This window comes from Callorhinchus milii, unplaced genomic scaffold (genome assembly GCF_018977255.1).
Source record: "Callorhinchus milii isolate IMCB2004 unplaced genomic scaffold, IMCB_Cmil_1.0 Scaffold22, whole genome shotgun sequence".
Taxonomy (NCBI): Eukaryota; Metazoa; Chordata; class Chondrichthyes; order Chimaeriformes; family Callorhinchidae; genus Callorhinchus; species Callorhinchus milii.
The window spans coordinates 1797128-1820029 of NW_024704763.1; the positions used below are offsets into that span (position 1 = coordinate 1797128).

Genomic DNA, 22902 nt, shown 5'->3' on the forward strand with positions numbered 1-22902 from the left:
TATTATTAATGTCAATGTAGGTCACACAAAAGATCAAAGGCGCTGGGGCTTTGAAGGCTATGGGCAAAGCTCAAATATTATTTTCCCTGAAGTTTTCTTTCCCTTATCTCCCCCCACCCACCCCACCTCCTCCCCCGCATTACACCTCCCTGGGGGCAGAGACGTAGCGAGACAGAGAGAGAGAAGGGAGAGTGAGAGGGGGGAAAAGGGAGAGAAAGAAAGGAAAAAGAGAGAAAGAAAGGGATAGAGAAAGTAAAGAGAAAGGAAAAACAGAGACCCCATTGGATCGATTCTTTTATCAAATTATCAATGAGTATTTTCTCTTTTCTAAAAAAAAATGACAATGATTAGATGTGAGCCAAGACAACAACGCGTTTTCCAAACTCTTACCTGAGACATGGCCTTTAATTTCTTAGAAGAATCTCTTTCTGCAAGAGATTAAAAAATATATAAAATTGCACGTTCAAATCAAATTACAAGTCCAAACTATTCCCCAACTCAATTATTCCCCTTCAGGATGTGATAATTCTGTAGTTATTATTCTGCGACACTTCCTTTGTCCCACACTCTGTGCCGATAAGACATGACAGGTCGCTGAGTAAGTCTCTGTATAAGACCAGGGTCAAAGACATGTCCTTACCACAGGGTGGGAGCAGAATATTGTATAGGCTTAAGGTGCCATCTTTGCATCTTTTCAGATGGACGTTAATAATAATAACGTTGCATTTGAAATAGCGTCTTATCACGTCACCAACGTGTGTCAAAGTGCTTCACAGGATATACTGTAAAGTGGAGTCACTGAGTATTTTGTGGGCGATGCGCAGGAGCCAGTTGGCACACGGCAGTGTCCCATCGACAGTCGTGGAGCGGGTGACCAGCCCAGACTTTTGCCGGCAAAGGACGGTGACGGCACCTGACGGCAATGACCGCCATTCGCTGGGTGACATTTTAAGACGAGTAAATCGTAAAAGTTATTTCTCGCTGAACAAACAAGTAACGGTTTCGAGAGGCCCGGGCACTGTCCTGTCAAATCCAACCCCAGGAGCGAGACACGGAGAACAAACACAATCAATGTTCAGACCAATTTAGACCAAGCAGCGCAGCGGGAGCTCACACGAGTGAGTGTGAGTGGTTAAGGTCTGACTCCAGTCAGCACAGAGAGGCAGCAGCCGCACATATAATAATAACCTTTTTGCTTCGATCCTCATGTCACTGTTAAAACGCCAGACTCCCATTACATTCACTTAGAAAGCACTTGGAAAACAATCCATCCACATACAGAGATGTGTGAGTAACACAGATTGATGCAGATATTTCCCCCTCTCACACACACACACACACATACACACAAGGCATCATTCCTGTGTGCGAGTGCGTGTAAGTGTGTGGTTGTGCGCGTGCTTGTACAAGCCCCAACATTCCCTGGTCACAGGGTTAGTCAGTCAGGGTATGAATAGCAAGAATAAGGATCAATGCCAGCTTTATTCTGGGTATTGAAAGATTTACTGTGAAGGTTACTCACACACAAACACGAACACAAACTACACTCTACAAACGCACGCCACACTAGAAACACGGACACACATGCACAACACACACACACACACACAAAAACTACAAACACACACTGCAACAAGGATTATTATTATTATTATTATTATTATTAACACACACTCCATTGAATAAATAGTGGTTTGCTTTCTCATTAGTTAGCGTGGTGAATGGTTTTCATCAACTTCACCAAATCGACTGGCTCCGCACATTAATTATGATGAGGTGGGTGGAAAGGACTTTTAAAAAAAATATATTTCCTTTAACGGAGGCTCTGCATTTGCATGAGCGGTGATGGAACGTGAACTTCAACAAGATTTATAGAACTTTATCCTTTGAGAAATTTCAGGAAGGGGAGGAGGACAAAAATAAAGCTAAAAAAGGTTATCACCGCAACTTGCTCATGTATGAAGGTCAAATTCAACTCAACTAACCGCTCAGAAGCCAATTATATGGAAACAGATTGGATCTTAACCAACTGCGCTCTTTACTCTCTCCCCACTCTCCCCCCTCCCAACACACACACATTGTAGATTATTTTTATGTCAAATCTGAATAATTTACCACCCAGGAAACTACGGTAACGGTATTGCACACACACAGCCTGTCCTGTACTCTCACCTACAGCACTGCAGCCTTTCACACAAAGATGGCACCAAAGAGTTACTGGTCCTTCCAGTCGTCAACAGGGGGTCAGATTTGACTTGCGTTTCGTCCAGCTCCAGCCATCAACTGCTAAAAGCCCCCTCCCCTCTCCCCACTACAACCTCCTTTCCTGCACCCTCTCCCTCCACATCGTTCCCCGCTCTCTTCCCACCTCCCAAACACACACACAAATGTGGAGCCCCGCAGGTAGTGGTTAGTTAGAGCTCTCGCCTCGGAAGCGAGAGGACCTGGGTTTGATTCCCGGGCAGGGCAAGACCTTAGGCAAGCTTCTTGACATATAGTCTGTGAAGCGATTCAAGACATCTCGACGACGTGACAAGGAGCTATATCGAATGCAAGGATTAATATTAATATTATTATTATAAAATCTTCCTAAAAATCCCCATCTGCTAACCTTGCCCTCTAGCCTCACTGCCCACTTCAGCGAATGACAAGGAATTGGAGACATTAGACATTCTATATATACGGTGCGAGTCATGGCTCAGACTAACCCATTGGCAGAGTAACAGTGCTATCTGCCCAGCAGATGGTCTTCAGAACCCTCCCAGCCAGTCCGCTGGGACTATGTTCAACTTGCCTCAGTCGCCCACCATCCCTATGGCAAGTTCTATATTTAACTGAAGAAAAAGGCACGAGAGGCAATTACCTTCCTGACCTCGGTTACACCCTCACTTTCCTTTGATGAATGACGTGGAGGGGAGTGGGTTGAACCCAAAATCTTTGGACTCGAGAGGCGAGAGTTAAGTCGAACTCGATTGAAGTGCTCTGGGACACTACCCTGTATGAGGGGCGCTATATAAATGCAAGTTTGCTGTTTGTTGTTGAGAGCACACACTCTGCGCCAGGCTGAGCTATACCACACCAGGTAAGAGGCCGTTGGCGTGTGTCAGTGAGCTCACACGAGAGCGCAGTCTTACTACAGAGAGAAGTTGGCACATCATTAACAATAGACATTTTTTTCTTGCAGATGACATAAATCACACTTTCCTCAATGACGGAGCCTCGCAGTGTGCATCCAGCGTTCAGAAGATAATGGAACAACACAGTTAATTACAGATTTCTCAAGCAATTTTCCAGCAGGCTGTGTTTACTTAGAACAAAAAAATTACTGCTGTCCAATCTGCCAATTTACCGAGGTTCAACTCTGAATCAACAATGATCAGAACAAGCTCCCTGTCCAACCATCTGATCATTTCGCTTGATACGCTCTACTTATAACATACGCAGATACAACAACTTGCATTTATATAGGATTTATACAGTGTCTTTGCACAAGGCAGCATCTCGGAGCATTTGACGTGAGCTCTGCTCACACCTGAAGCGTAAATGGCTTTTTATATTTTGAAAAGAATGAAACCTGTAAGAGGTGACAGAATGGTGGTAATAATAATAATAATAAAAATCCTTGCATTTGATATTGCGCCTCATCACGTCTTCGAGACGTCTCAAAGCGCTTCCCAGGATATACACTAAAGTGAATTGACTGGGTACTTAGTGGGAAAAACGCGGCAGACAGTTGCGCACGGCAGTGATTACCCCGTGAAACTATTTAAGAAAAACGCAATCAATAGCTTCAATTGGGTTCAGCTTCCCACATGGAGCGATTGATTACTAGTTGGAGGGGGAGCACGTTAACAATAAGCTGGAATCTAATGACCTGCGGAGTAATGAACGGCCTCTTAAACCCGACTGAATTGTAGGCAATCGATTTCAAAAGTTTCGCATTTTAAGAAAAAAACCTCACAAACACACACACAAAAAACGGGAAAAATATTGCAATTTTTCCACAAAAAGCGAGTTAAAGTGCGACTTGCAGATATGATTTGGTGCGAGACTGCTAAACCGCTGGCTACAGACCAGCAAAGAAAAACAAACGGAAATTTTTTTGGGGGGTGGGGTGGGGGTGTGGAGGCAAATTTTCCAACGTGAAAGGCGCTGTATAAATGTCATTTGTAGATGTTGTTGCTGCAAGTGATCAAACAAACAAAAGAGACAGATTGCGAGGATCAGATTAAGCTTTGACGAGTGTCAGGAGAGACAATGGCTTTGAAAAAAACAGTGTAAATCAAGTGGAAACCTACACCCCCACATCCCATTAATTACTGACGTGAGCGCACTGCTCCGCCTGAATACACAACAGCCCGGCCGTGCTGTTGACTGGGTGACCTGTCCCTCCACCCAGCGACACAATGGGGCACCTCCGTTGCCTCCCAGGCCTCCAGCCCTCGCTGGTCACACCCCGGTCACACCTCCTCATCCTGGCTCAGGTGTCCAGGGAGGAATCCACCCGCGTCACGCGGCATTGCATAAACACGTGACTTGCCTTTAATTGCTTTCTCTGTGGCCGTCCTGATCAGATTGAGCACCTCCTGGTTTTTGGATTGCTGTGCGTACTGCAGGCTGCTGTGCCCCAGCTCATCGGTCAACGTCACATCCGCCCCGTGGATCAGCAGCACCTCCACAGCCCCCTTACAGCTGTTCTCACACCCCAACATCAGAGATGTCCTGCAACTGGGGGGGAACGGGGGAGAGGGGGGGGGAAAGGACATAAAGGATTAACACAAGAACCGAGCGGGTTTATGACCAAAGGCACAGTCAAAGAGGAGGGTTTTATAATCTAATAATCTTTGCATTTGATATTGCGCTTTTCACGTCTTCTCGACGTCTCAAAGCGCTTCACAGAATAGACTGTAAAGTGAATTGACTGTATATTTGTGGGCGAAACTCGGCAGCCAATTGCGCACAGCAGCGTCCCGCAAACAGTCGTGGATTGAAAATGAATAATTTATTATTGTTTTGTTTTGGAGGGATTATTATTAGGCTCTGTGTGGAGTAAGGAAACTTGCCCGAGGTTTCGCCCTCTGCCTGGAATTGAACCCAGGTGTCTCGCTTGCAAAGCGAGTGCTCTACCACTGAGCCACAGGACTCCACAGACGTGTTGAGACATTACTTGAAGGAGGTGAGGCAGGGAGTGAGGCGGAGGGACTGCGCGATGGAAGTTCCAGAGGGTAAGGGATTGAGGCTGAACACCCACCCGCTGCTGGTGGGGGGGTGCGGGCTGGCCAGGGGGACGTGGAGCAGGCCGGAGCCCACTGAGCGGAGAGGTTGCTACGGAGTTAGTAGGTCACAGAGGTAGGGAGGAGCAAAGCCGTGGAGGGCTTTGAAAGCCAGGACTTTGAACTCTGTCTTCTGGGGGATGGTTCAATAAAACCTTTCCTCCACGGCAATTACCCTCCCTCATACATACAGACACACACACACACTCGCGCACTCGCACACAATTCCCGACAGAGCAGAACGTTGATTTACTTGTTTTGCTTGTCCCTCGAGTCGACGTCCGCCTTTCTCTCCAGCAGAATGCGGCACACAGCAGAGTGGCACATCTGTGTGGCCAACACCAGGGGAGTCCTCCCATCCTGTAACAAGGGCCAGGGTAAACAACAACAACAACTACCACAACGGCGACACATTACAGCTACGCAGCGCATTTTACGTCGGGAAGACGGCCCAAAGCGCTGGGCAATGGGGCTTTGCGCCCGAGCCGGGGGTGGAGGGTGGCTGCAGGCCGGGTGGGAGAGGAAAGTCTTGAGATAAGGCCTTGAAGGAGGCAAAGGAAGGGGTTGAGGCAGAGGGACTCCAGGATGGAGTTCCAGAGGATGTCCTCTTATGTTCTCTCTCACCCTCTGGAACTCCATAGATAGAGAGATGGCCAGGCCGAGCAGCGGAAGCCATCGTCACTTTAGGGACCTCACGTTCTGGACGTGGCTGGGGCGGGGAGCGGGCACCCACCCACCGACCCACCCACCCACCGACCCACCCACCCACTCACCCATTCACTCACCCACCCATCCACTCACCCCATCCTTGGCGTTGACCAGAGCTCCGTGGTCACACAGCAGCTTGACACTGGAAGTGCAGCCCGCCACCGCTGCAAGATACAACACACCAACACTGCCTCGCCGTCGCTCAAACCACATAACAATTGCGGCCAATTGGCTGCCACGTTTCGCCCACGAAATACAGTCACTACACTTTACAGTACATCCCGTGAAGCGCTTTGAGACGTTTCAAAGACGTGATAAGGGGCTATAGCAATTGCAAGGATTATTATTATTATAACACGTCGCTATGCTAACACGCAGGCCAGACTCCGCCACCCTAACACGCTCAGAGCACGCCACAGTAACACGCAAACACGTTAGCAGCCGCATGTTACCAGCCAGTGTGCGCGTGAGCTATTTACACCCGGGCCTCAGGGCGCTGCGCCTCCCGTTAGGCTGTTTATCTGACAGCCGTCGGCCTTGAAGAAGGCGGCGCAAACATCAAACAGACCTGCGTCGTGAAGTGGGGTCCTGCCGTACAGGTCCAGGTTTTCCACGGGGCAATTTTGCTGCAAAAAAAAGAGAAAAAAAATAGTTGATCGAGGAGGAGAGGAACGCAGAGTGATGTGACTGACGCCTCGCTCGCCTCGCGCACGGCAGCAGCGTCTCTGGCTAAGGTTCCAATTACCTGGAGTAACTTCTGCAAACACAGTGACTGCCCGTGCCGAGCGGAGAGGTGTAACGCACTGCGGCCTGTACACAGAGAAAATACACTGGGTAACAAGCCCCTCGTTCCCGCGTCAGCCTCTGTCAAGCAAACTGTACCGCCACCACCTCTTGCGAAGGTCCACAAAGTATTTTTTCTCAATGGTTTTAGGACCTCGCTAACGTTTAATGAATCGGTAATAGGGAGTTCTGTCGCGCAGTGGTTAAGAGTGCTCGCCTCGCAAGCGAGAGGACCTGGGTTCGATTCCTGGCTGGGGCAAGTTTCCTTCCTCCACATGCACACCTCTGTTTACCTAACAGTAAGTAGGAACCCAGCGGTTAGTCAATTGGCGGATTGCTTTCTGGGGGAAAATAATGGGACGCTGCTGTGTGCAATTGGCTGCCACATTTCGCATAAAGAATACAGTCGATCCACGTTACAATATATTCTGTGAAGTGCTTCACAACGTGATAAGGCACTCTATCAAATGCCGGGATTATTATTATTATTATCATCATCATCAATAACGGGCAGCGAGGGAGGAGACGGAGAGAAAGGGTTACCGGCAGCGTCGATCACATTTACGTCCACACCGTGAGACAGCATAGCGTTGATACAGTCCACACTGCCCTTCGCTGCTGCCACGTGGAAGCTGGAAAAAAAGGAGAGAGAGAAAAAGAAATCAGAAACATCAGCCTCGTCAGCCACGCTGTCACACCTGGAGATTTCCCCTTCCGTGGGGAGGAGAACAGCTCCTCACAGAGACAGACAGACAGCATAGCGTTGATACTGGGTATCATGGACGGACGGGGAGGGCTGAGTGATGGGGAACAAACCGGTGACACCCCCCCCCAAAAAAAAACTGTCCAGCAACTCTCTCCCCCAACCTCCGTCACTGCAGAATCTCACCTATTGAGCAACAGCCATGAAAAAGCAACACAAACATCTCGTTCTAAACCCCCATCTCTCTCTCTCCCCCACTCTCACCCCCACCAGCTTCAATGAGGCCCGACCCAATAAGAAACAAGCGAAACTGGCCTCAAACTGGCCCCAGAGCCTGGAGTGACCCAGAGCCTGGAGAGTGACCCAGACCCTGGAGAGTGACCCGGGCTGGACGGCTGCTGGCACACTTACGCTGACCGGCCCTCCACGTCCAGCTTGGAGGGGACCACCCCCCTCTTGGCGAGTACGGCCGACACCTTCTCCACATCCCCTTTCTCCACCGCCTTCATCAGCCGGTCATCGTACTTGTTCCAGTCCGGGGTCTGAAACACACACAAACCCCCCATCCCCAACATTAATATACCACCAGACTAACCCCACTCGACCTCAGCCACCGAGCCCCAGGTGAGGGGTGCTCTAACCACACAGAGATTCACCAAACACCCTCTCGAGTTATTCACTCGCCCACAACACACAGTCACTCCACTTTACAGCACATCCTGTGAAGCACTTCGGGTCTTCCCGCTGACTTGAAAGGCGCTGGACCGAATGAAAGCCCAGACACTGAAGCCAGACACGTCCACTACACTGTAAAATACACAGTCACTACACTTTACAGTATATCCAGTGAAGGGCTTTGAGACGTCTCAGCGAATGCGATAAGGTGGTGAATCAAATGAAAAGATTATTTTATTATTATTATTGTGGAATTCCATTCTCTAGTTTTATTTTCGCTTCTAAAAAAAAAACCCCCACAAGGAGAAGCACAATTACAGCGCTGTGTGTATGGTGGGTGTGGGTGTGGGGGGGGGGGTGGGGAGTCTCTCTCTGGCTCCCACCCACTTACTAACCTCTCCATCAGCGGTCTCTAATTACAAACTGCTTTGCATGTCAACATCCTGGAAATCGGCCAAGTCTATTTCCAGCTCGGCGAGTATCGATTTCAGCACAAAAAGCCCCGGGGTCCTCAGAAGCCATTGACAGTAAAAAACACCGACAAGCACAGAGCAAACCCGAGCAACAGCCTGGAAACGCATCGCAAAACCTGGGACGTTAAAAGAAACCTTAGGCGAGTTTCCTTACGCCACACACGCGCTTCTGATCCCCGAGCAGTAAGTAGGAGCCCTCTTGTTTGGCGATTGGCGGATTGCTTTCGGTGGTGTGTGGGTGGTGGGGTGGGGTGGGGGGTGGAGGGTAATAATCAAAATCCCTTCAAAACTAAATATAATGTGGTCACTCACTCCGCGACTGTTTGTGGGACGCTGCTGTGCGCGATCAGCTGCCGCGTTTTCGCCCGCAAAATATACAGCGACTTCACCCAGTACCACAGTACACAGTGAAGCGCTTCGAAATGTCTCGACGACGTGATATGGCGCTGTGTCGAATGCGAGGATTATTCAAGCAAGACAGTGAACGATACCGGCTCAGGCTGGGTTTAAACCGCGGGGAAGGGTACCTACGGCTGGCGTGGAGGCACAGGAGAACCAGCGCTTCATGTTGGCACGGTATGGCACAGCCTGGCACGACACAGCTCGGGCTGGGAGGTGATGTCCTCGTGGCTGTCTCTCACGAGCTGCGAGTCCTGGCCTCTAGCTCACTGCGGGCGACGGGAGTGGAGGTGGTGGTGGGGTGGGGGGTGGCGGGTGGTGGGGGGAGAGCACAGGTAGTTGTTGCGCCGAGTCAACAACAACAGCTCCTGGGGATGAGGGGTTCCCGGTTCCTGGCGGAGGGCAAACATCTCACTAATCGCTCCTCCTCGTCCCCGTCTTCTTGCGACTTCATCGCGTCCTCCTGAAGAGTTTTGTTTTCCACCTTCTCAAATAAATGATGTTAAAAAAAAATCGTCCGGTTCGACAAACATTCGGCTGTCGACGCGAGGGCGATTCGTGAGGTTGGAATCAGACACAGCGGCTTCTCTGGTCCCGTCTGGTCCTATCCTTCCGACTCGTGCTCTCTCTCTCTCTCTTCGCTTTACACAAGAGCAGGTCTCCCCGACTCCCTGTGTGCTGGAGGGCGAAGCATTCCTCACTGACTCACTCCGAGAGCTCCCGCTCACAGGAGTGTAAAACCTCCCGCCCCACTCACAGTAAACAGCCCTCACACACCCCTCCTCCCTCCCTCCCTCCCTCCCTCCAGCCCATCCGCACACCAACCCGTCACCTCCTTCACAACTGACCTTCCAACTTTCCTGCAGAGACGTCTGCAAATGGAGGGCCGAGAATACTTCTTGCCCCCCCACCGCCACCACCCACCTCCCCGCCCGCCCCCTCACCCCCGCATACACAGCCGGTGAGTAATGGGAGGATAAAACCATCTCAATAAACCAAACGAACCCCGGTAAACAGCGGGCATGTTTTGCAGGTTCTACAAATAACCCGGTCCAGCAAGCGGACGGACAGACAGACAGACAGACAGACGCTGGTGTCAGGTTTAACAAGTCTTTGGCTGACCTCTGAGTGCAGCTGTAGCACCAGAGACCCTGTTTACCAGACGTCATTTAATCCCAGGTCCCCAACCATCCCCCCCACACCCCAACAATTACATCACTGCTGGCAAAGTTACCCCCCCAGCCCCCCTCCCAGTCACTATCGTCTCCTGCTCTCTCTCCCCACCCAGAGAATTGTACAGACTGTAATCACACAGCGCAGACCAGTGAGAGGGACTCTCTAACCCATCACAAGGCTGGAGTTCATTTGAAGTGGATTTGAATTGAATGGTGGTGTCAGCAAAATGCTCATTTGCACCCAGCGGTAATCACAACGATAATAAGAAGTAATAAAATAATAACACGTTATTATAATAATAACAATATATTATTATAATAATAGTATAATAACAATATATTATAATATATTGTAATAGTATAATAACAATGTATTATAATACATAATAACAATAATATTATAATAGTATAACAAGTATTATTATAAATAATAATAATATATTATTTTAATAAATAATAATATAACAATGATAGTAATAAAAGTTTGCACGCGCTATGGCTTCTTTCACGTCGGGAGGACGTCTAGAAACACTTCGCGAGGATTGACTGTACGGTGTGTTTTGTGGGCCATTGTGTTAGAAATTTTCGAACAAATTTTTTTCTCGATTCATAGACACTCACACACATACGAGTAGAGAGAAAGAGAGAGCGAGAGAGTGAGAAATAGCAACAACTTGCATTTGTATAGTGCCCTTCACGCTAGGTCGCATCTCGGAGCGCTTCAGTGAGAAGGAGCAAAGAAAGAGAGAGAGAACCAAGAGCAAAGCTGAATGAAGACAAACAAGAGAGAGTATCTGTGACGCACACACACACACCACACACACACTATTTTAAACCTGTCCGGTCTACAGCACATTTTTCACAGTTTAATAAGGAATTTTAAACCGAGCCGATAGAGACAGGGCTGGTCTCCTCCGCTCAGTCTCTCACTCTCCCCCCAAGCTGCGCCACCCCGACACGCTGGAGATGGAGGGGGCACGTTTAAGGGGATCAGTCCAGAACCAAAACGATGGGACTGACTGTGGCCAGAACCAAAGTGAAACACGTGTATAGAGGTCGCACGACAGAGGGGGCGGAAAACCCGTGTCTAACTCAGGCTTTAACAAGCTCCAGTGACCCTGGCACGGTTCCCAACGCGAGTATCCCATTTACACCGTCTGCACGCACATGCCTAGAAAAAGAGAGGAGACAGCATACTCGCTGGGTTTAATATAGGAGATTAATAGCAGGCACCGGGTGCTGTAATACTCCATTATACCCCGGCCGGCAATCCTCTCGGATAGATTGGGTCACTCGATTCACGGACTTTTTGCTCACCCACAAAACACGCACGCACACCACACCCCCACACCACGCAGAGTCTGGCAGGATTTCTCTGTGAAGCGCTTTGAGGCGTTGACACATCAAGTGCGAGGATTATCAGCGATTATAATTGTAATAGATCACTGCAGCACACGGGGCCACTCCTCGCCTCTCTTCGGATGTGAACACAATACAATATATTTACGCAGAGACCTTCACGACGTCTCAAAGCACTGGACACTACGAGACTAACATTTCGGTTGGATGAGTGCGTGTGTGTGGGGGTGTGGGTGGCGGGGGGGGGGGGAAGGGGAGAAGATGACCGAAAGCGAGAGGGCTACCAACTGAGCCAAACTGTCATCTGGATGGGGCGGAGGGAGGTGGGGGGAAGGTGGGAAAATAGAGTTCCCCCACTCTACCCCAATCAATGGTAAACGCTCCGAGACCCAGTGCCGTGTGAAGGACGTAATACAAATGCAAGTTGTTGCTGTAAGATGTGAGAGGGAGTCACAAGGGGCTGTTCAGATAACTTTAAAAACACAAGATGGATTTTGGTCTTCTTTTGGCCGAGCAAATTTTTAATCTTCTTACAATCTGGTAATTGTTAGCAGCCGATACAGTACCAGCCTTGTCATCACTCGGATATATTATACCCTGATTTCCTCTCCATTTCCCTCCTCTATTTAAAAAAAAACACAGCATTTTTATCGCTTGCAAGTGCTTTTTAAAAAAAGCAACACACGCACCTATTCTATATTAAACCTCTCTGTGTTGTGTTGACGGTTCTCCTGAATCCCACCCCTCCACTCTCCCGCTGCTGTGGAGGTTCAGCGACAGGAACTGTGCTGTTTCTATAATAACTGTGTGAATGTGATACGCCGTTATGCAATATATAAATATATTGAAAAAAACATTATAATTAACTTGTTGTTGTTCCGATGGAGGCCAAGAGCAGACAGAACAAGCCCTAACAAGGACAGATGCAGCAGCGGAAAACACAACAGGAATTTGGATGGGGGGTGGGGGGGGGGGTTGGAATTGGGGGTGGAATTGGGGAGAAACTTATCCATCACGTCAGAGATAATGTTGCAGAATGACAACAGACACCGGCCACATGATGTTAGCAGCCAGGAGGCTTCGCTTCACCCAGACAGAATGAACGACAGGAATAATACTAATAATCCTGGCATTTGATACAGTGCCATAACAGGTCGTCGAGACGTGTCAAAGCCCTTCACAGGATACACTGCAAAGTGGAGTGACTGTGTATTTTGTGGGCGAAATATCATTGATAAGGTGGTCATTGATGTGCTGTTTCCCCATCTGTTGGTGAGTCCAAATGGGGTTGGGGGGGGCTTAAACCTAAGCTAAAGGTGGGGTTAACAAGGAGTTTAGGAGGAACTTCTTCACACAGAGGGAGGCGAGAACTTGGAACTCACTGTCCAGAAGCCGCGGTTGAAGCAGAAAGCATCAACGCATTTGAAACTTGATGCGTGAAAGGGGGATAATGGAAATCGAGGAGTGTAGGAAAGGAGAATAGGAGGGGTGGGGGTGGTGCCTCTGTATAATTTCCAGTCACTTCGCCAGAACTATTTGCTGAGTATGCCTTGGTATCTCACTCAGAGGCTTGTGGGCATATTGTTTTACTGATCGGAGCCCAGATACGTTTACACCTCCCGAGCTCTGTGACTTTACTGTAAGCCGGGCTGCGCACACCAGCTAAGCAGCACAAGACTGTATAAAAGGTTCACACACTGTGACCTTCCCAGTGCCATAAAACTCCAGCGAATCTCACACCCCACCGACCGCTTCGCTCAAAACTGCCAAAACTCTCGTTCCCCCGTGAAGACACCTCTCGCAGCAGAAAAGGTCAGTGAGATTTGCACTCAGACAGCTCACACCTCATCTCAGTTTGCAGATCGTTTACAGCTCTCAAGGGGAACAGGGGCGGAGGAACGTAGAGGGTGAGACAGATATCTGGCTCGATACCAACACAGCACAGCTGTGATCACAGTCACTGGTCATCAGCACACCGTGAAGTCGGGTCACATCAGCCCGGCTCAGTCAGCAGCGTTCCCCACTCAGAGTCAGGAGATTGTGGGTTCGAGCCCCAGGTCGGGGACTTTGTGCTCAGAGCATAGGCCGACGCTCCACTGCAAGGCTGGGGTGGGTGGAGGGGGTGGGGGGGAAATTGACGAAATGTCCGAGGCGCTATTCGAAAAGAGAATTTCTCTCTCCCGATGCCCTGCCCCACAGATCAAACCGGTGCCATTTACTTCACGGCCGTCTTGCGGGACGCAAAATGGGCTGCCGTGCTCGCCTACAGGTTACGCGGTCACTGCGCTTCACAGTAAATCCTGGGAAGCGCTTTGAGACGACTTCCCGACGTGATGAAAGGCGTGCAATGAAACGCGAGCGTGATCATCAGTGTGCCCCGAAAACACACTCACTGCACGCAAGGGGTACTTTTTTGCCGACCGCCGTGGAGCTTTGAGACGTTGGACGTGACAAGCCGCTGCGTTATCTCACACCGCGTCAATATATAGTTAGCGCAGTTATAAATGCCCCAACAAATAATATCAGACACCGCGGTGCGAGGCAGTGAGGTCGGGATCTGCTGCAGGTTTGTGGAAAAGCCTGCCCCCTGGTGTACGGCTGGGGGAAGGTGAACCCCGATTGCATCTCCCCTGTCGAGGGGAGTTTTGATGGGGTGCAAAGAGATCCATAACGGGGCACACGCAAGCTCCGGCAGCCTCTGGTTCTTTGCCCCCACGTTCCCGGGACTGAGCCGTGAGCCATGATGGACGGACTGCATCCAATAAGAGACTGAGCCATTTGGTTCCCGGGTCCGTGCGCGCGAGAGTGCGCGAGAGGGGCCACTTCACGACTCATCCAAAATCGGCCGCTCTCAAGAGCAATGCAGATCGATAAAGACGGCAAGACAAGACTCCAAATGACTTGACTGTTTAACACAGTGATTCGTTTAGCATTCACAGTTGGCTGAGCAGATAAGCCAGCACGCTCGCTCGCTCGCTCACTCACTCACTCACTCACTCCGAGACGCAGCGAGAGAGAGAGAGAGAGAGAGAAAGAGAGAGAGACTGACCCCCGCGCGTGTGCTCTAAGTTAGAAACGCCACCATAACTAATGCTCAGAGATCGACATTCAATTGAAATTCCTCCGGCATTCCTATGCTGCACAGAGCACCTCCCAAGGACGGCTGTCAGCCAGCCAGCCTCTCGCTCTCTCACACCAAGACTTTGCTTTTCGTGTGAAACATTCAGTATCTGCATTTTACCCGGGGGTGGGGGGGGGGGAGGGGGGGTCAGCCTGGTGTCTGACACATGTGGAAACCCATCACCATTGCTTAAGAGTATCCAAATCCAACTGAGATTTCCCTTCTTCCCTTTTACACATGGAAATCCCAGAGATAAATTGTTGGAATGGAATGCGATCTCTCTTTCTCTCTCTCTCTCTCCCTGGAGGGACGCCCCCTGCTTACCTAATTCCAGAGAGTATTAGGCGCAGGTTGGCAAGAGCCAAGGCTTGGGGGCGGTGGGGGAGCCCAGACTGTGTGTTTGGGGTAACTGCTGGAGTCTAACCAGCTAAAAACACACAGCTTGCCATTGAAAGAGAGAGAGAGAGAACGCTGTCTCAAGTTTTCCCATTGCTTGTCCAGCGAGGACCACCCTCTCCGTTAGGGCTTTGGCTGCAGGGTTAACAGGAGCGGAGTGAAAAACCACCACCAAACGTCAGGGGTGAATGCAGGTTGCTGTTGTTGTAGCTTTGCTCACTGGAGTGGGAGCGGTGGGAAGGGGAAGAGTGTCAGAGGATATCAGTCCTGGGGCGGGTCAGCCAGAGTCGGGATCTGATTCTAGATCTAAACAAGGGAATAGAAGAATTAGAGCAGGTCTGCATTCCTGGCAAGTCTGAGAAGATCCTTGTCAAAAGTCAACACAGCCCGCAGCAGATCAAATCTTCACCTCAAGGAATAGCACAACTTTCCAGAGCTTCCAAACAAATTCCTCCCTCTCCCTCCCCCCACCACAAATGCTAGAGTCCTGTTGCGTAGTGTAATAATAATTTGGTCACTCAATCCATGACTGTTTGTGGGACGCTGCTGTGCACAATTGGTGACCATGTTTCGCCCACAAAATATACTGTTAATTCACTTTATAGTATATCCTGTGAAGCGCTTTGAGATGTCTCGATGACATGATAAGATGCAAGGATTATTATTATATTATTATATTGCTGTAATGGGGGGAAGGTAGGGGGAGTGTTCTGGAGGGATGTGATCGGACAGGCCGAAGGGCTTTCTTCATCCAAACTGAACTTGTGATCTCAGGGACAACTTCACACAAAGTCTGCTGTGTGAATCTCAATCCCTGGATGGCCTCAAGTCACCTTCATAACGCCAAATCAAGCTTTGCACTCACATCACACATAAACTCATATACGGGACTAAACACACAGCGCAGTGTAATTTCATATTAAACTAGATCTACGGAATAGTTTCCGGCAATCTATTATTTTCTATGAAAACCGTCTCCAACCTTTAATTCAGTCGTTGACCTAAACCGGTCCATAATAAGCTGCTCTCTCCAATTCCAGCTCTGAACCTGCTCGTAATCAGCGCTGACCCTATCAGCGAGCACTCAGCCGATCGTACAAACATCCTGACATCTATAATAACACAACCTGGTTAGCAAACACTCAGACTCACGCAAAACAAACGCCGCATTTCACTCCTGCCTAATGCATCACAACAATAATCCTTGCATTTCACGTTGGCCGGATGTCTCAAAGCACTTCACAGATTTTTACTACACGGTGTGTATTCTGTAGACGAAGGTGGCAGTCAATTTGAGCACAGCGACAACCCATGAACAGTTACAGACGGGACCTTGGTTTAACTTCTCAAGCGAAGGACTGCATCTCGGACAATGCAGTGGCCCAGTCAATGCTGCATTAGAGAGTCATTCTGGAATACGAGTTCAAAAGTCCCCGATGTGAGATGTGAGCCCACAACTCGCATGCGCCTAAAGAGGTCAGAACGGTACCTCACTGTGACTCTGTCCGTGAGCCACTGCCCCAAGTGTGAAATTTTTCAGGGGTCAGCCGGGTGTCTGACACGTTGCTCAAGAGCATCCAAACCAAACTGAGAATTCCACGCATCCCACCTGTACATAATAATTCCAGAGATAGATTGTTGGGATGGAATGCGCACCGTTTTCGGGGGTGGGGAGAGAAACGCATCCTGCTTACCTAATTCCAGGGAGTATTAGGCACAGGTCGGCTAGAGCCAAGGCTTGGGAGACCCCAGCGTGTGCGTTGGCTGGGTGGGGGCGTAACTGCTGGAGTCTCACCAGCTAAACCCGCGTAGTTTGCCATCAACAGCACGGTCTGTGAGATTGAGCCGTGCGGGTGGTGTACCTGCTGTGTACGGAGTTACCCGATCTGTGCTGAGGCAGCAGTTAGAGATGATACAATTGGCACCGAAGCTCTGAGCTAATGAAGGAGAGTAACACTATCCTGCAAACTAACCCCTCGCTCCTCCGTCTCTCCCACAGAAAGATACGCACAGCTGTGTCAGCCTGGTAGCACTCTCTCTCTCTCAGCTCTGAGTCAGAAGGTTGTGGGTTTACGCCCCAAGTCAGGACTTGGAATCATATAGTCCAAGCTGATCCTCCATTGCAGCACTGAGGTGGGGTGGGTGGGGGGCGGGGGGCCGGTGTTGCATTGCCAGAGGTGCCGTCCTTCGGATGAGACGTTAAACCGAGGTCCTGTCTACCCGTTGAGGCGGACGTTAAAGATCCCGTGGCGCTACTCGAAAAGAGAAGGGAGATTCTCTCTCTCCTCCCCGGTGTCCTGGCCAAGAATCCCCCAAAATAAAAATTGGTCACTCACTTTATAGCGGTTTGTGGGACATTGATTTGTACACAAATTAGCTGCCAAGTTTTGCCGCAAAATATACAGTCGCTGCAATTTACATTGTAGTCGGTGAAGCGCTTGGAGACAGCTCAACAACGTGATAAGGCGCTATATCAAATGCAAGGATTATTACTGTTATTATTAATACTATCTCGCTGAAGGTTACTGGTTACTTGTGCAGTAATATAAATCTCCAGGACCTTTATCGGGAGGAACGATCAAGCGATGGTGAAGAGAGGCGAACCAGGGCAGAGAGGACCGTTTGGTTCCACTTGTGATCAAAGCACACTTATTTTTTTTTATTTCCCATTGAACCAGCGTCCCCCAACCTCCTTATCCTATTCCTCGCTGTGTAAAATCTCAAGGCCAGAGTCAGCACTGCGGCAGTCAGTCTCACACAGCTGCGATGCTGGCTGGACAGGCTCGAAGGAGCTGCTGGGAGGATGAGATAAGTCACGCTATATCACCACATTCTCAAGGCACGTCAAGGGGGGGGAAAAAAAAACAGTCCTGCAATTCATTTGGGGAGGAAAACAAACATTAAATATATTAAAGAGGCGGCGTAACTTCACTATAAAGGGTAACAGCCGCAAAGTAAATGCCCAGTTTAGCTGGTGGGGGTAGAATAGGGATTGCCAGCCCGGGCACCAGGAGAGAGAGAAACCCCCTTTCTCTTTTCCAGCAGGGCCGTGGGAGATCTTTTAACGTCTCTCTGGACAAGGGTGAGAACTGCTCAAAACAGGAGAGGGTGTGTGTGTGTGTGTGTGTGTGTGTGCACATCCGCGGTTACTAAATATAACCCTTCTGGTTTTGATTCCAATTGGTTCGATCAAGCGCTCCAGGACGCGTGAAAGGCGCTATATAAATGCAAGTTGTTGTTGTTGATGATGATCAATGCATCAATTGGTTTAATTAACAGACATGGTAGTGGAATTTGATGTTCCTGTGAGCCTCACTCACACACTCACACTTCAAAGAACTTAAATGTTTGCGTTGGTGGGAAAGAGATGGCGGGTGGAGAGAGAGAGGGAGTATTTAGTACAGTGGTCCTTGTTACTAACTTATTATCTTATCCATGTAAGGAGCTGCTTCACGCCTTTCCTGACTGCGGAGCTGAAGGGGAAACCACAGAGGCTGTTGTCGATGTTAATTCTACAAAAGGAGTGAGAGGCGGTTGTGGCAAAATAAGGTCCTTCGTTAAATACGCATCACCCAAACAATTCACTCTACAGCACGAGTTTATTGGGCAAACGCATAAGCACCTTCGCTCGGCTGCCAAATTCCCCCGGGGGGTGACATTGGTAACAAAAAGGTGACAAGCAGTACTAATAAAAATAATCCTTGCATTTGATGTAGCGCCATATCACGTCGTCGAGACGCCTCAAAGCGCGTGACAGAATGTACTGGTTAACGTGGTTTTGACTGCATATTTTGTGGGTAAAACGTAGAGCAGAGCGGGAGGGGGACGAGCTGGAGATTTCTTTGGGTGGGGGGGCGGGGAGGGGAGGATTAATGGAGCGTCCAGGAACAACTGAGGGGTTGAAGGTCAGGTTGGGCTGGGCCGAGGCAGGCGTGTGTTGACCTACAAACCAGGGACAGCAGCACGTGATCTCGTTAACAAAGCGCAGAGACACGGAGCAGCACAATCACATTCCGGGGAGAGTCACATGGCAGTCGTTCTGCTGCTCAGGGGATGAATAATCACAGACTGGTACCGCACCGCACCGCCCTACACAACCACTCAGCCGGAGACCTTTGCCCCCCCCCCTTCCCCCCCACCACCGCCCCCACCCGCCAACGGGAGGACATCCCAAAACGCTGGACAGTCAAGGATGTTCCCCCCGAGCTGGGGGTTGGGATCGGGAGGGTGGGAGGGTGACTTACATGATATGATATGAGGGTATTTAGAATTGAGGTACAGATCAGCTATGATCTAACAGAACGGCGAACAGGCTCAAGGGGCTGAATGGCCTTCTCCTATGTTCCTATGCGACGAAAGGCGTGGTCCAAAACACCTTTATTATACTTTAAAACCTCACCCCTTTGATTCTGGTCAAATTGCTCAGGAGAAAGTTAGATCAGGATCTTACAATAGTTTTGCTGTGTAGCGCTCGCAATGTGGAATGTTCAGGTCAGTCGCCTTCATACACGTGGTAATGCGCTGGTCACACACCCCGAGCGAGACTGTAACTCAATCGCCGGGGTCTTGGCACGTTTCACGGGCTTCGCCCCCAAGTTACCATCGGAAGCATCTCACTGAACCAATGTCTCAGAAACCCACTCCCAACCAGCCCTTACCCCATCCACCCCCACCCCCCGCCACCCCCAGAAAACAGCAGCTGTAAAACACAGCACTTCAGGTGTCAGTGCGGCGCAGTCGGTAGCAACCTCGCCTCGGAGTCAGACCCCTTACATTACATTGTCCACTGGCCTTTTACACATCGCGATCTGACCACATAAGACGACGGTGATGAAGTCTGACAAACAGCAGCGCAGCGAACGGTCAATTGATCCAAATGGACTGTTATCTACAGAACACAGACACTGGGGGAAAAAACAAGAGGCACTGCTCGACTGACTGACCCAGCGCAAGCCAGAAAGAGGGAAGAGGAGAGAGTGGGGGTATGGGGGAGAGAAGCAAAAAAGGAGAGCTCTTTTCTTGTCAAAGAAACCAAAATAAAACATATTGAGAAGCCACAGCAAGTCCATACTTGCTGTCACAAAGCTGCCTTACATCCTGGGCGTGGAAACCTGCCGTGTAGTCAGCCTGACCCACAACGCTGCTAACAGTGAAATCATTAGAATAATATTAATAATAATCCTTGCGCAAAACTCAAAATACAGCAGATGCTGAAAACCTGAAACAAAAACAGAGCGGCAACACTCAGCAGCGTCTATGGAGAAAGGAAAGTGAGTCAATATTTCGGGTCTACGACCCTTCGTCAGAACTGGGTTCTTGTAATAATCCTCGCAATCGATACAGCGCATTATCACGTCTTCGGGAGGTCTCAAAGCGCTTCAAGAATATACTGTAAAGTGAATTGCGTGTATATTTGTGGGCGAAACGCGGCAGCCAATTGCGCACAGCAGCGTCCCCACAAACAGTCGTGGATTGAGTGACCGAATTCTTATTTCTTGAGGGATTATTCTCAGGCGAGTGGCGTATAGGGGTTACAGGGGTTTGAGGTCTCAGAGTTAATCAGACTTGGGTTATGTGTGTTACACTGAACGCTCACTCGCTCTCCACTCCGGACACAAGTTTAATCTCCTCACCACCTCCCACAGCTTCGAAGTTAACCTGAAGCTTCACACACAAGATACCATTAAATAAGCAAATTCTCTCTCTCTCACGCCTCCCCCCCCCACTCCCCTCCTCCCCAGATTTATCTTCCCAAACCACAGTACTTACAGCCAAATCCACTGAACACTCTGGGTACCCAACAGAAATACCCTGGGAGGGGAGGGAAAGGAGGAAAGTCTCAACACTGAGATGAAGCAATTCTGGGGAGTACAGTAAAAACTCACATAAATTGAACCAGTCTTTTAATATGACTGAGGCAAAGTACGAGGAATGCCAACCTTGCATAGGTCGTAGCGTGTATGACGTGTGTAGAGTTATGCATAGGTCGGATTTTATATGACTAACACGTAACAAACCCCAGTACTTGTACTGCCGTGGCTGGTGACATCAGGCAAGGTTTCTAAATACAAGATTTATAAAGAAACACACAACCCTGAAATCACTGGTTAACTCATTCCTTCACACGTTAAATAATCCTCACCTTTGATACTGTGCCTTATCGCATTGGGAGGACGTCTCAAAGCGCTTCATTGTATTTACTGTGAACTGCAGTGACTGTGTAATATTTTCTAGACCAACAAGGCAGCCACTTTGCGCACAGTAACGTCCCACACAAACAGTCATTAAGCGGCTGACCAGTTTCACCACAGGGCACTCAGGACACGGGGAGAAACTTTCTTCTCGTTTTGAACAGTGCTGTGGGATCTTAACCTGAAAGGGCACAGCTGAGACCTCAGTTTAATGCCTTGACTGAAGGACGGCATCTTTGACAACGCAACGCTTCCCCCAGCACTGAACTGGAGCGTCAGCCGAGACTATACGAGTTCAAGGTCCCGACGTGAGGGCTCGAACCCACAACCCTCTGATTCCAAGGCAAGAGAGATCTTACGGACTGGCACACGAGCTAAGCTGACACGCATGTAATAATCCTTGCATTACATATGGCAGGGCATGGAGTAGTTAGGCCCAGTGTGAGCACAGATCTCAGTCAGTCAGTGATCAGAGCAACGTTTGCACTGACTGAGCGATGATGAGTCAGATATAAATCAGTGCAGACACGAGTGTAACTGCAATACCAGGAAACTCTAACCCACACGTTACTGCAAACCAGCCAGCCACCCACTCTCACGCACTAATTAAACACAAGCGCAACAAAAGAGAAACCTTTCAGAACCCAACAATCTTAACAGTGGGAGGCCGGCTCGTTCAATCGAAGACGCAATGAGTCAATAACTATTGTGGAAGTCAGTGTGATGTGTTGCTCTCGGCTGAAAGAAACAAGGGTCGGAGGTTTACCTGGATTCCGCTTCTCAGTACTTGATTTTAAAATTAAAAAAAAAATTCCTTTGTTATTACAAAATTCAGAAACCGTTAAAGGAAAGTTACTGGAAGTTTCTGCAATCTTCCCGACTCCTGAGTCCTGACTCGCATGGCGGGCGGGGGGTTAGGGTTAGAGGTGGGGGCATTGTATATCTGTAGACTATGTGAACACAGGCGAGGGAAATCATAGCTACGCCTGGCTCTGTCCTCACCACTTTGCACACTCACACCCTGATGTTGCCCCATAATAAGCCAAAGCATTTGCCAGAATGTGTAATGCACTCCTTGTCAGAGCGCTGTTCAAAACAGAATTAATAATAATAATAAATGATGCTAATCCTTGCATTTGAGACAGCGCCTTATCACGTCATTGAGACGTCTCAAAGCGCCTCACGGAATATACTGTAAAGTGGGGCGATGGCGTGTTTTGGGGGCGAAACGCAAAAAATGAGTTAACTAGATAATTGAGAAGTGTGTGTATGTGGGGTAGGGAAATGGGATTAAAATATCTGCCCTGATCTGATAAAATATAAAATGCAGCAACCGCACTAGAGAGGTCAAATGGCCTTAATCCTGTGTCCTTCCCAATCAACGCCAACCCCATGCCCTGCTCTTTCCCCATAAGTTTCGATACTGGGGAAATATTTCTCCCCTCACTTATCTGTCCAGTTGTTTTTCAAAGTCACATACAGACTCAGCCTTTGCTCACAATTCATAAACAATTTTCCAAGTGTATTTTTCTCCCGGTAACAATGCTCAGAGCATTACTCACACACACACACACACCCGGCACTGGAAATAGCTGGTCTACATCCCTGCCAATTGGAAAAACCTCTCATTTCCTCTCCCCACCCTT

The 22902-nt window shown here is 49.2% G+C and overlaps 1 protein-coding gene across 1 annotated transcript in view; it reads right to left on the bottom strand.

The window, feature by feature from the left end:
- LOC103189250 (uveal autoantigen with coiled-coil domains and ankyrin repeats-like) overlaps positions 1–22902 on the bottom strand; it is a 33123-nt gene that overhangs the window by 8259 nt on the left and 1962 nt on the right. The window contains exons 2-9 of the mRNA XM_042343134.1: positions 7879–8009; positions 7308–7396; positions 6727–6791; positions 6550–6607; positions 6075–6145; positions 5527–5633; positions 4541–4722; positions 391–428 (exon numbers count right to left, since the gene is read on the bottom strand). Coding sequence (XP_042199068.1) covers positions 391–428; positions 4541–4722; positions 5527–5633; positions 6075–6145; positions 6550–6607; positions 6727–6791; positions 7308–7396; positions 7879–8009 — 741 coding nt within the window. The remainder of the gene's footprint in view (positions 1–390; positions 429–4540; positions 4723–5526; positions 5634–6074; positions 6146–6549; positions 6608–6726; positions 6792–7307; positions 7397–7878; positions 8010–22902) is intronic.